We start from the raw sequence: 12,879 nt of genomic DNA, 5'->3' as shown, positions 1-12,879 counted from the left end.
ATGAAAATTAAACATACGAAAAAGTTAAAGAGGGTTCAACATCTATTATATATGCATAAAAGAATAATTTTAACCATATATAAATATTATAACTTTCTGTCCAATGAGGTCCGAATGAATTTCCTTGTCCTTATCTAGCTTTGCGCCAATTCTCTATTAAAAATAATTTTATATTTAGAGTTCGAACTCGAAACAATGGAGAAATACTTATTGTTTTAGTGGCACAACCTTTGGTGGTGTGATAAAATAATATTCCACATTTACCTATGCCTAATATCTAGGTTTATTTTTTTCCCCAATGTAAAGTTGCTTGGTGGCCCTATAGTAGTTGTTAATAGAAAATATTTAGGTAAACATCATATACTTACCTACTCAAATTCCAAAATTGCCCTTGACTTCCTTCTCTCTAAAATTCCATATTAATTATTAAAGTATTTAGGTAAAAAAAACTGAGATAAACTTTAAAATTCTTGTCTAGTGCATAATAATGATAATGCATTCACCTAACTAACTAATCATATCTTATTTCCACAAGTGTTGAAATAAAAAAAAACTCTACTTCTAATGATGGAATTCCAATTGTCTATATTATAGCAAGAAGACCAAATTTATTCTTGAAATAATTTTTTTTTCAATATTCAATATCCGCATCAAAATTTGATCATCAAATTCACGACAAGATTCATTTTCTAGGGGAGATTCCTATAATTTTTTTAAAAGGCTCGAATCTGAAATTTCTAATTAAGAGGAGAAGAAATTCCAATCATTTCATCACCCAAATAATATCCAATTTGTTATTATTTTATTCTAAAATAAGGGTGAATACATTTTAATCAAGTGCTTATCAAAGAGAAAAAAAAACTCTTTTAATAGCCTTAATTTTTTATTACTATATATATTATTATTATCTTTCAAATGTGGGGTCTAGTGTCATTTCAACAGCCACAATTAGGCAGGTTCTGTTAAAAATATTTTTGTTACATAATGGGATGTTACTATGGAAGACAGTGGACTAGAATTTAGCTGTGACATGGTTTAATTTTTTAATAATTAAATTAAACAAAATCATATTATCCAACTAGTCATTATAAATACTAATTATATAGGTAAGTGGAACATTAAATACATTTAAGCTAGGTTGTTCGTATTTTTCAAAATATCGATAAATGTATGTTGAATTCTTTAAAAATATGTTATTTTCAAATGCGATAGCATTTTCAAAGAGCTTGAATAACATAAAATTTGTTTGCAAATTACAGCACACATAAATAAAGGTTAAACATAATTAGCATTCTAAACTTTAGTAGGGTTTCCACTTAAGTTTAATCCTAATTAGTAAACTTCTAATAGGATTTAAGTCATTTATCATTTTGTTACAAATAAATAAAAAATGCTCTTAACCGTCTGATGACTTAATTTAGAAAGTTGTCAAACAAGTCCATATATGAATTGTGATGGAATGGTTTAGAGTTTGATACATATCTTGGTAACCGCATAAAATTAGTTGTAGTACAAAAAATCCAGCATAAATACTACGGAAAAAAAAGACAATCTAATATACTAAACTCCTGTTATTCGCGAGATCTGAAGAAATGTTTGACCACAAAGTTTTATTGCATTTTTGTAAGAAATTATTTCCACAATTTAAAAGTGTACGACTTAATTATATGACAACAACTTTATAAGTTACGTCACACTAAAATTATCAAAATAATATAAAAAAATTATTACACAGTGGAGGGTTTACCCAGTGCGCACCCGAAGGGCAGAGGCTGTAGTAGAGGTTGTAGCTGCTGCGGGTTATCCTAGGGTTTCAAAAAAAAAAATCAAAAATTTTAAAAGACTTTTTGCAAGGGTATAAATGTCTTTATACATCCCTTGCGGTGGTTTATTAAATATCAAGCTTGAAAATGACACGCTATTTATATTTCTTAGATTTCACAAGTAGTATTTTATAAGTTTTAATTAAAAAAAAAAACATATCGTAATCTAATCGTTTTCTTGAAAATATTTTAACATAATATTTTCTTATACAAGTAAAAATTTCAAAAAACTTTTTATAATTTGTTGAATTCGTACACTATACTTTTCTATTCTTCTTGGGATTTGTCTCATTTTTTTTCTCCAATTTTCATATCATTTTTTCTTCAGACTTTTTCTCTTGTTGAGCAGAAGTCATCAGAAAAAGGCAAAAATCAGCAAGTTTGAAAAAAGGTGTTCTTTTTCTGCTTCTGTTTTTTGTATGGTTATTGTTTATTTTTCTTGAAATATAGTTTCATAGAGCTTAAAGTTTGCTTCTTTTGTGTGTTCTTGAAATGGGGTTTTTGTTATTCAACTATTTGTGTTGGTGTTTGTGGTGAAGAATTGAAGTCAACATTTTTGCAGCTTGGCGGAGAAAATAAGAAAAATGGGTTTATTCAGAAATATCTGCAAAATTTTAAACATTAGATGATTTCTTTCTATCTATTATGACCTCGATGGATAGAGTTACGTGGTAATTGTTGCTGGTGAGGTGTCAGATATCTGGTGAATTAGTGGAGGTGTACGAAAGCTTAGCCAGATACTATGTCATAAAAAAGAGAGAAAACAATATCTGCAAAATTTTGTATTACTTTTTATTTGTCTTGGCCTTGGTGGACAGAGTTACGTGGTACTTGATGCTGATGGGAGGTGTCGGGTATTCTGTGAATTAGTTGAGGTTTGTGAAAGCTGGTTTGGACACTAGGGTCATAGAAAAGAAAGAAGAAAAATATGCAAAATTTTGTCTGAATTAATGTGTTTGTTTTCATTCTCAATTGTATGTTGGATTGCTTCTGAGTAAAGGGTGTGGTTTTGTGATGTGAAATCATTTTCCAATTGTATAGTCTTTTCTCATATGTCCTAGCTTTGGTGGACAAAGATATGTATTAGCGGTTGTTGGTAGGAGGTGTTAGATATCCCATGAAATTAGTCGAGGTGTGCGGAAGCTGGGCTGGAATCTGCAAAATTTTGTATGAAATAATGTGTTTGTTTCGTTCTCAATTCTAAGTTGGATTGTTTCTGAGTAAAGGGTGTGGTTTGTGATGTGAGATTATTTTCGAATTGTGTAGTAGCTGTAATTAGGAGCTAAGAATGAGAGAGAGAGAGAGAGAGAGTTGAATTGAGTTTCTTGATGGAGCTGAGAATTGCAAAGAGATTGATTTGATTTTACATATTTCTTTCACAAAGATTTGATCTTTTTTGCCAATAAATGCTAAAAAGACAAAACGGGCATTTAGAATAAATTGTTTGAGCCTATGGGAATTAACTTAGTCATCGTGTTCTTAACCTTGAATGGTAAGATACTTGTAGAGGCGGAGCCAAGATTTGAAGTTGGGTTCAGGATTCTAGTCCTTTTAAATTACTGTGTTCTAAATTTGTATATATTCAATAGATTTCTTAAGACAAATACAGGGCTACATCTGAACCCGTAACCAAAAATCTAGCTCTGCCCTCTGGATATTTATATTTAATGTTTTCAGTTAGTACAATGTTAATATGTCATCAAGGAAACACATTTTAAGAGATGTCATGGTGTTGGAAAATGCTTATTCTTCTTGTTTTCATTATTGAAGTCATTATGACTTGTTCGTGTAATATGGCAGTTGAATCTAACTCAACCCCAAAAGATAGCTCATAAGGGAAGGATTGTCCAAGTCTATACAAGCAGACAATCAGTCCATTCCCCTATCAATGTGGGACTCTAACCCACTTAAAACAGATCTTATCCATTCTTGGTGAATATTCCTTTTACAGCCTTTGTTTTGGCATTTCATAGGATTGGATAACATCAATAGAGTCTAAGAATCCTCAGCATTTTGATATTCTTTCACCATCACCTCTTTCATTTTGTGTGTGCTTATGCTTTTGTCCTCGAGGATGGAAGGATAGAGTGTTTTGTATACTTAGTACCAATAATCTTTGATCTAGTAGGAGATTTGGCTCATTAATGTTGTTTGGAGTTCATATAAGAGATTAAGTTCAACTAACATCGGAAGGTAAACATGCAGTTTATGTTACTTAAGTTTATGAACAATTATTGCAAATACAGATGACCCATTGCTAAATAGGATAACCAACGGATTTTGCTGTTTAGCTAAAAAATTTCTGTCGCTAATTCTTGTTTTATTAGTAGTGTCAGAGAATTCTAGATTGTCGTCTCAACATTTGTAATTTTTTTTACACCTAACAGGGTAAATATTCTTTCGCTTGTAGTTAGTTAATGTGTCTGTAGATTGATTTTGCTATACGTAGGTGTTAATTGTTGTGTTTTTTCAATTTTCAGGTCAAAGCAGGGGAATTTTTTTTAAAGCCGGATGTGTGCTTTAGCTTAACTGAAATTCTTGGCCCCTTCCTATCCAGTATAAACTTGAAACTTTCTGGAATTATGCATGTCTGGTCTTGGGGCCATTGCCGACAATATTGAAAGAACAATTACTTTATCGGATAGGACAAAGTCACTTGATTCTTCATTAATTCATGACAATAACGACATTACTAAATTGGCTAATGGTGAAGTTTGTCTTACTTCTGAATCCACCAACTTTAGAGTTGGGGAGCTCTTATTACCAAATGGGGAATCCTATTCTGGGTCCCTGCTGGGCAACATACCCGAAGGTTCTGGAAAGTATAGGTGGTCTGATGGTTGTCGGTATGTGGGTGAGTGGAGACATGGGATAACACATGGTCATGGGAAACTAGAATTTCCTTCTGGTGCTGTTTATGATGGCGAATTTTCAGGTGGTTATATGCATGGTGAGGGGACATATATTGGACCTGATAAAGTGACCTATAGGGGACGTTGGCGGTTGAACCTTAAACATGGTTTAGGATATCAAATGTATCCCAGTGGGGATATTTTTGAAGGGTCCTGGATGCAGGGAACCCCTGAAGGACCAGGTAAGTATACATGGGCTAACGGGAATGTCTACTTTGGAAACATGAAAGGAGGGAAAATATCAGGGAAAGGAACTCTCACTTGGATTAACGGAGATTCGTATGAAGGGAGCTGGTTAAATGGTGCAATGCATGGCGTCGGTATGTATACGTGGAGTGATGGTAGCTGTTATATTGGTACATGGACATATAGTCTAAAGGATGGAAAAGGAACATTTTATCCTAGTGGTAGCAGGCTTACGGCTGGTCAAGAATTGTACCTCAATGCATTGAGAAAACGAGGGTTACTGCCAGATATGAAAAAACAAAGTCAAGTCTCCCATATCCATCATGCCGCTTCAGTTGATATGGGAAATGTCAAAGTCAGTGGTAAACTTCCAGAGAGAAACCTGTTAAATTTCGGGCAGTCACGACCTGCAAATGTTTCTCTGGAAAGACGATGGAGTCTTGAAGTAGCCATTGAGAAAGTTATCGGACATAATTTAGATGGAGACATGGAGGATGCTATGAGTGCTCCAATTTTGGAAAGAGAGTACATGCAAGGCATCCTAATCAGTGAGGTTGTCTTAAATGAGCGTTTTTCACCACCATCCGGGAGAGCCAGAAGGAGGCAAAAGAGATTTGTAAGGGAATTAAAGAGACCAGGTGAAGCAATCATAAAGGGTCACAGGAGTTATGATTTAATGCTAAGTCTGCAGCTTGGGATCAGGTGCGCTACTTGTGGCTACTGATGACTTTATAGCCCGTGTTTATTGGAATATGTTTAACTAGTTCTTTTTCCCTCAATTTTCTAACAGATTATTTCACTCATTGCTGGTCTTTCTTGGGTCTACATTTTTCATTGATTCACTTGGTTCCCTGAACTTAATATTGTGTTATTTTTGTATAGATCATTCATACTATTTTGCTAGATTTAATGCATTTAGCAAGCTGCTTTAGGTATGTTTTATTTTCTCTAGATAAAATGAAAAGAGAGAAGACTGGAAGGACATTGGTATTCGAGTTTTTTATGTGCATATAGAAGAATCGTAGAAAGTTTTCCTATAAGTCTTACTTTTCTTGTGTCACCATGCATAGTTTGAGGACGAGAATGTCTCTGGATAGCATCGGAAGTCAAAGAAAGTTACTAACTTCAAGACATCGTCTATTTGAGAACTTTAATATGGATGTACTTGCTGAAAATCTTTATGGTACCAATAGTTGTGTGTATATAAATGCGTTCAAAGGAAGAAATCATGAAATATCAATTGGATAATTCTGGTTCTTCTTGATGGCCAATTCAGATGTAAGTTTACAAAGTCTGATGTTTGAAGGGCGTAAAAAGTGAAAATAACCAAAAAATGATACTCTGGTGTTTACTATGCTAAAACTGTTATATTTAGAGCTACCATACTAACAACTACAAATATGTTATCGGGTTTTCAGAAGCAATACTGAGGCAGATAATCAATGACATTAATCTGAAGTTAGAAAATCCCTGGACCAAGTGGAGTTAGTATCAACCTTACTAGTATCTTACACAACCTACTCTGAGATTTTCTTGACTCCTGAAGTGGGAATAGCATTGAATGAGGATCTCATGTGCAAATATGAATTCTTTTTTTCACATGAAATTAATCACCGAGATAGTTTTAATTTTCTTCTCCCTATTCCTGCTCCTCCATCACTCTGAGATTGCTATAGAGGCTGTTCTACAATCCACTAAATATTTAACTTGGATGTAAAAATATATGTTCAATTAGGCACACAGAAATCCCTGGATATGTTGCCTTATTTAATTTGATATTTCATACTCAATTCATCATCCTTCTTGAGGGAGGCAATCATTTGCAGCATGATTTCATTGCTCCTTTTTATCATATATCAAACGTGTGACCAGTTGAAATGTGACCAGATACACTGTGGGGAAAATTACACCTATACAAAGACGAGATATACGAAATTCAGATTTTGGTCTGCGTGCTAGCTTTTGGATGTATTTTCCAAAAGGAGGATCTCAGTTGACACCTACACACCAGTCTGAAGATTTCAAGTGGAAAGATTATTGCCCAATGGTCTTCAGGTTGGTGGTTTGCTATCTTTTATCTAACAATGGTCAAAAAACTCTAAGTAGCTGCATGCATATTGGATTTTTTCGGGCTAGATTTGGTTTCAATTAAGATTCATAATGCATTTTTTATTTTTATTTTTGCTTTTTTTTGTTTATCTTCCTTAGATATCTCTATTGCATGTCAGATGTGTGAATGTCGCTTATTTTTGTAGAAATAGATGTTCTTCTGTAGCAATAATGCTATTTCTTGGTGTTTTCTGAGGCATCTTCACTAACTTATCAGCATTTTGGATATGCTACACTCACATAGAAACTGAAATGGCTTCATGTTATCTTCTTTGCTTAAGCCTCTATATGGTTTTATTCCGGTTATCATATTTGAGATTTTGTGGAGGCTGGTCTTGCACTGGGGCATGCATGCCTGACCAAAGCAGCTCGTGTCCCTCCTGCAGATGTTTTTCTTCTTCAAGTAGAGGAGCTTCCTTGTATCCCTCCCTAGATGCTTTTTCTTGTTACTGTTGATGTATTATTAGAAGTCAAAACTAGTTTGTTAGGCTTTCTGTTTTTCTATATGTGTACGTGTAGGAACTAAAATGGACTTATTTCTTGTAGGAATCTGAGGGAGATGTTTAAGATTGATGCTGCTGATTACATGATGTCAATTTGTGGAAATGATGCCCTTAGAGAGCTTTCTTCTCCTGGAAAAAGTGGCAGTGTATTTTTCCTGTCTCAAGATGACCGTTTCATGATTAAGACATTACGGAAATCTGAAGTTAAGGTGTGTAATCTTGACTTAAACCTATCGCTGTCACAAATCACTTTTATCAGAAAATTTTTATCTGTCTAGCTGGGAAAAATAGAAAATGAAAAATCACAGTGCTATAATAAGTTGGAAAAGGAGTGATATCTTAAGAAGTCGTTTTTTCTGTATGTGAAGTAAGTGAAATATCATCAAAGGCGCAACCAGAGGAATTAGGAAATCATTGATTCAAAGAGAGTGTTTGGCTATCTTGATTGTTTCAGTGTAGTTGTTTCGCTATCACCTAGATTTTATGGTTAGTTGATAGCACAGTATCCTCTCAGGCAACACTTAGGATGTATATACATAGCTCTTCTGGGCCACAAGTGATCTTCTGCACTTGGGAAATTATGATTGTGAGAGCAGCAACATCATGTACTTCAATTTCTGTTACTATTTGCTGTTTCTTATACTTCGATTATCATTTTGATGTAGTTACTGTTCAGAATGTTTTGTTATGCTTTCTCTTCGGTTACTTCTTTTTGTGGAGTGTTTTGGATTGTTTTTCCTCTAGTCTCGGGTCTATCGGAAACAACCTCTCTACCTCTGAGGTAGAGGTAAGGTCTGCATACACACTCCCTCCCCAGACCTCACTTTGTGGGACTACACTGGATATGTTGTTGTAAAGCAGCAGCATCTGGCAGACAGGATCTTTTGCATAAACTTTGCATGTATAAAAAAGAGAAGCAGACAGGGCAATTCAAAATACTTTCTCTTGCTTAATATTACCTGTCTCATTACTTTGCTTAAAGTTCTTCCACATACCCCTTGAAATGCTTCTGACCGTCAAATTCATTCCAGTTGGGTTTCCCCCTTATTGTTGTAAGGCTTCATACTTGTGAAAACTGCTCATTTTTTAACGTCAGCTAAGTTTTGGGAGATCCTTGCAGATGTCTCTTTTAAAGATTTGCCTGTTTAACTGTTTTATTGGAGTTCCTCTTACGTTTTAGTTAGGTATGAAAAGAGAGCATCATGACCATTGATCTCACATATAGGTTTTGCTGCGGATGCTTCCGAATTATCATCGCCATGTCAAGACATACGAGAATACTCTCATCACTAAATTTTTTGGACTTCACAGGATAAAACCTTCCAGTGGACAAAAGGTAATATACTTGTAGATTTTGATCTGCATTTAATAAAAGTTAATTGTATTATTTCTATATACTTTTGTTAATATTGCGTTAAAAATGAAATAACATAAAAACAAAACTTATGTTATCTTGCGACATGCGAAAGCTGTTTGGATTCTAATTACTCTACTATCTTTAATACTCCTGTTTGTCTTATTTTCCTGGTTAGTCCGTTTCAAAAAGAACGTCTCTTTCCCTTTTTAGCAAATATTTAATTTCAACTCTCCACATGACATTTTTAAGGCCACAGTTTAAAGGATATTTTGGTACATTCTACATATCTTTAGTTTAAGACCACAAGATTCAAGTCTTCTTTACTTTCTTAAACTCCAAGCCAAGTCAAAATCAAACAAACAAATTAAAAATGGAGGGAATAATTAATTGTTATGGTAAATTCCACTTGCCAAATATTCCCCACGTAGGAGTGAACAGTGAACCTTGTCCACTATGCTCCTGTCGTGACTTGAACTCCTTACCTCTTGGTTGGATATGGAGTGCTCTTTCCACTGGAAGAACCTCACATGTCTTGCACTACAATTCATATAGGTCTAGACATATGTGATTTGGAAGGTTCGATTGAATGTTGATGTATCTCCCTCCATCCCAATAAAATAGATCTAATTTGACCTGCGTGGTTATAGGATTAAAATATTTTAATAGATTATTATAGTGAGTTTGATTTAGAAGGTCTGAAGGTGGGGGTGGGGAGGGGGGTGGGGAGGTGCCTTGTCAAGTAAAAGTATAATTCCCCCCAGGGAGGAAAACAAGTGTAACAAACACTTGTGACGTTTTATATACATAAGACTAATAATTTTGTGACGTTCTTGCAGTTCCGCTTTGTAGTAATGGGAAATATGTTTTGTACGGAGTTGAGAATCCACCGAAGATTTGATCTTAAAGGTTCTTCACTAGGACGATCTGCTGACAAGGTTGAAATTGATGAGAACACTATACTTAAGGATCTAGATTTGAATTACTGCTTTTATCTAGAGCCTTCTTGGCGCGAAGCTTTATTAAGGTAATTGACTTTTTATTAAATGTTCTCACTTTCTCTAATGCACCTACATTTGTTACTTTTCAGTTGCTGTTCTAACTTAAGTGTGTAGTAAATATCCAAAGGTAAATAGTAAGTGGGTATTAATCCCTAGTCCTCTAGGTAAATAAGTCAACATTCAACCAAGTGTACCATTTAACCTTCTTGTAGCATGAGTGCCAACAGATAATATTATACCAATTTTAGAAAATATATACTTATATGACCTAGTTTTACGGAGAGATCGCAGGTTCATGTGCCTCATATTTTAGCCTAAAGATTTGCCCTTGATTGTAATGGTCTGGTGGAAGCGGTTGAAGTCGTATGATGTACTTGCAAAGAAATGGTAGCCTTCCTTGTTCTGTTTCACTATATTTTTTGGTTGGTATGAAGAGTTTCAAGTATTTTTTTTCCAAGTTTCATAAGATATGACAGTTTAAAGTTGTTGGTTCGTGGCGACATTTGTCTTTTGCACCTTGGAATTATGTGTTTCCGTAATTGAAAGCAACCTTAACTCTTTCTTTTAACGTTTGATGGTCAGCGAAATCACACTAGAGTTCTTTAAGATCTATGTAAATTGTTGAGGTAATAACTCGCTACCTGTTGGAATTTGTATAACTTATCTCATTTAAAAGTTTAAGTTGTTAGAGAGAGTACACTTTTATTTACCTAATTAATTCCAACATGTCGCTTCATGTGTGAGCGAGTTTCGTTTTCCGTCGGCCAATCATGTGGAAATTCTTTTTTATATGGGTGGTGCCATGATGGTGAGACTTGAAAGCAGGGCCTCTGTCTGCCAATACACTGTTGAAATATGCGACCATCTCATCTAAAAACTTAAGCTATTAGAGTGAGTACACTCTTATAGCTTAAGCTGTTGGAATATGCTCTTATTTACTTGATTATATCTTCAACACAATCGTTTGTTTGTACAGGCAGATCGAAATTGACAGTAAATTCTTGGAGGAAGAGAACATTATGGATTACAGCCTCTTGTTGGGTGTTCATTATAGAGCACCTCAACACCTACAATCTCTCATTTCGTGCAGTGGACGCACCATGGCAGATGGATTAGAAATTGTTGCAGAAGAAGGTTTGTCTCTGAATACAAAAAATATCTGCATCTGTTTCAATTGGTTTATCTTACTTTCCTTTTTAGTCTGTTTCAAGACGAATGTCTTTTTCCCTTTCTGGTAATTTCTTAATTTTAACTATTTCTTTATTTTAATTTTCCACATACATGTTTAAGACCACAAAATTAACGGACATTTTGGTATATTATGTGTATCTTTAATTTAAGACCACAACATTCAAAAGTTTTATTTACTTTCTTAAATTTCGTGTCAAGTCAAAACCAGACAAACAAATTGAAACGGAGGGAGTACTTTTTTAAGACTTAACACTAGGACAAAAGAAGTATGACCTGATAGCTGGTGGCTTTTCAGTTTATTGATGGTTCATAATAAAGTCGAATCTCTTCATATATATGTAGGTAGGTAAAGTAAGACACTTAAATTGAAACTCAGGGAGTATAATTTAGTAATCTCGTAAAAAAATACAGTTATATATATCTTATTTTTTTCTTGGATTTATGACTTATAAACTATTGTTTTTTGTTTTCCTACTTCAGAGTCTCTGGAGGATGAAATATCACCCCAGGGCCTTGTTTTGGTCCCACGTGGAAGTGATGATAGTGTCGTTGTGGGTCCTCATGTCAGAGGCAGCCGATTACGAGCATCATCAGCTACTGGTGATGCGGAAGTGGACCTCCTCCTCCCCGGGACAGCAAGGTAATTTTTCGCTAGGCTTGACATTAGTATTTTCTTTAAGTTGTAGCACCCTTGTAGTCACAGTGAGACACTGGGATGTATTACTCCCTCCGTTTTAATTTGTTTGTCTTACTTTCTGTTTTAGTCCGTTTCATAAAGAATGTCTCTTTCCTTTTTTGGCAACTCTTCAATTCTAAATTTCCACATGCCATGTTTAAGACGATAAGATTAAATGACATTTTGGTTCATTATATATGACGTGTTAACCTTGATGACAAGACCTTTTAAGGGTTTCTTGCACTGAAAACACCAAACAGAAGAACACACATGACAATTGGGATTGGTGAAATCCAGCAACTTGTTTACGCCTCCTTTCAATTGCTAGAGATGCTGCACGAAAGCCTCTGTGCCTTCGCGCATCTAGTCTTGCTTTCTTTCGCGCAACTTTGCTCACGAGTTCATGAAATGATATAAATATATATTTCAGAAGGAATGAAGACTTTAGCTACCACCCTTATTATCTACAAAATTTTAGTTCATCTTTTGGTGTTGACAATTTTACATGCCTAACTTCATCTCTTTGTGCGTCAAGCAGATTCCAGATTCAGCTTGGGGTGAATATGCCAGCAAGGGCGGAGTACATACCAAAAGAAGGTCAAACACAGGTGTTCCACGAAGTATATGACGTTGTGTTATACCTCGGGATAATTGACATATTGCAAGAGTACAACATGAGCAAGAAGTTAGAACATGCATACAAATCGATTCAGTTTGATTCCGTTTCCATTTCTGCTGTTGACCCAACGTATTACTCGGAGAGGTTCTTAGAGTTCATTCGGAAGGTCTTCCCTACATATGCAGTAGCAACTTGAACAGTATCCCCACCCCCAATCCTTAGCTGTTACCATGGAAATTCGTCCGGTTCCTTAGCCGTTACCATGGTAGAGGGATACAGCTGCTGTTTGTAATTTATTGAAGAGTGTACAATGCGGATTATGGATATGTAGTTGATAGCAATGCATATCAGTTCTTCTTTACAAGTTGGATACACAACTTGGAAGTTTATAAAGATTTTTACGATGACTTAAAGTGAATATACAATAATAACTGTGTATTAGATCATAGTAGACGACAGTCTAGACTCTAGATCAGCCCCTATTTCAAGCATAACCATGCAATTA

The 12,879-nt window shown here is 34.9% G+C and overlaps 1 protein-coding gene across 2 annotated transcripts; it reads left to right on the top strand.

The window, feature by feature from the left end:
* The first annotated feature begins 2,081 nt into the window (after positions 1 to 2,081).
* LOC125826170 (phosphatidylinositol 4-phosphate 5-kinase 9-like) lies at positions 2,082 to 12,742 on the top strand. Of its 2 annotated transcripts, none has more exons than XM_049505498.1 (9): positions 2,082 to 2,214; positions 4,304 to 5,623; positions 6,809 to 6,976; positions 7,577 to 7,742; positions 8,759 to 8,869; positions 9,727 to 9,914; positions 10,865 to 11,022; positions 11,560 to 11,719; positions 12,294 to 12,742. In XM_049505498.1, the coding sequence occupies exons 2-9, from the start codon at positions 4,410 to 4,412 to the stop codon at positions 12,568 to 12,570; spliced, it is 2,442 nt and encodes an 813-aa protein (XP_049361455.1). In that variant the 5' UTR covers positions 2,082 to 2,214; positions 4,304 to 4,409; the 3' UTR covers positions 12,571 to 12,742. The 2 variants fall into 2 exon arrangements, with proteins under 2 accessions (XP_049361455.1, XP_049361448.1); XM_049505491.1 differs by having other exon boundaries at positions 12,291 to 12,742.
* The last annotated feature ends 137 nt before the right edge of the window (positions 12,743 to 12,879 follow it).

The sequence above is a fragment of the Solanum verrucosum genome, unplaced genomic scaffold (genome assembly GCF_900185275.1).
Source record: "Solanum verrucosum unplaced genomic scaffold, falcon-dt-bn FXZP01000125.1, whole genome shotgun sequence".
NCBI lineage: Eukaryota > Viridiplantae > Streptophyta > Magnoliopsida > Solanales > Solanaceae > Solanum > Solanum verrucosum.
This window is presented reverse-complemented; position numbering and strand designations above follow the sequence as displayed.

Bases quoted from the DNA above. Each gene is read 5' to 3' on its own strand.
- LOC125826170 (XM_049505491.1), top strand. From the start codon at position 4,410: ATGTCTGGTCTTGGGGCCATTGCCGACAATATTGAAAGAACAATTACT. The intron at 5,624-6,808 runs GTGCGCTACTTG...AAATGTGACCAG, and splicing joins AGTCTGCAGCTTGGGATCAG to ATACACTGTGGGGAAAATTA. The intron at 9,915-10,864 runs GTAATTGACTTT...TTGTTTGTACAG, and splicing joins TGGCGCGAAGCTTTATTAAG to GCAGATCGAAATTGACAGTA.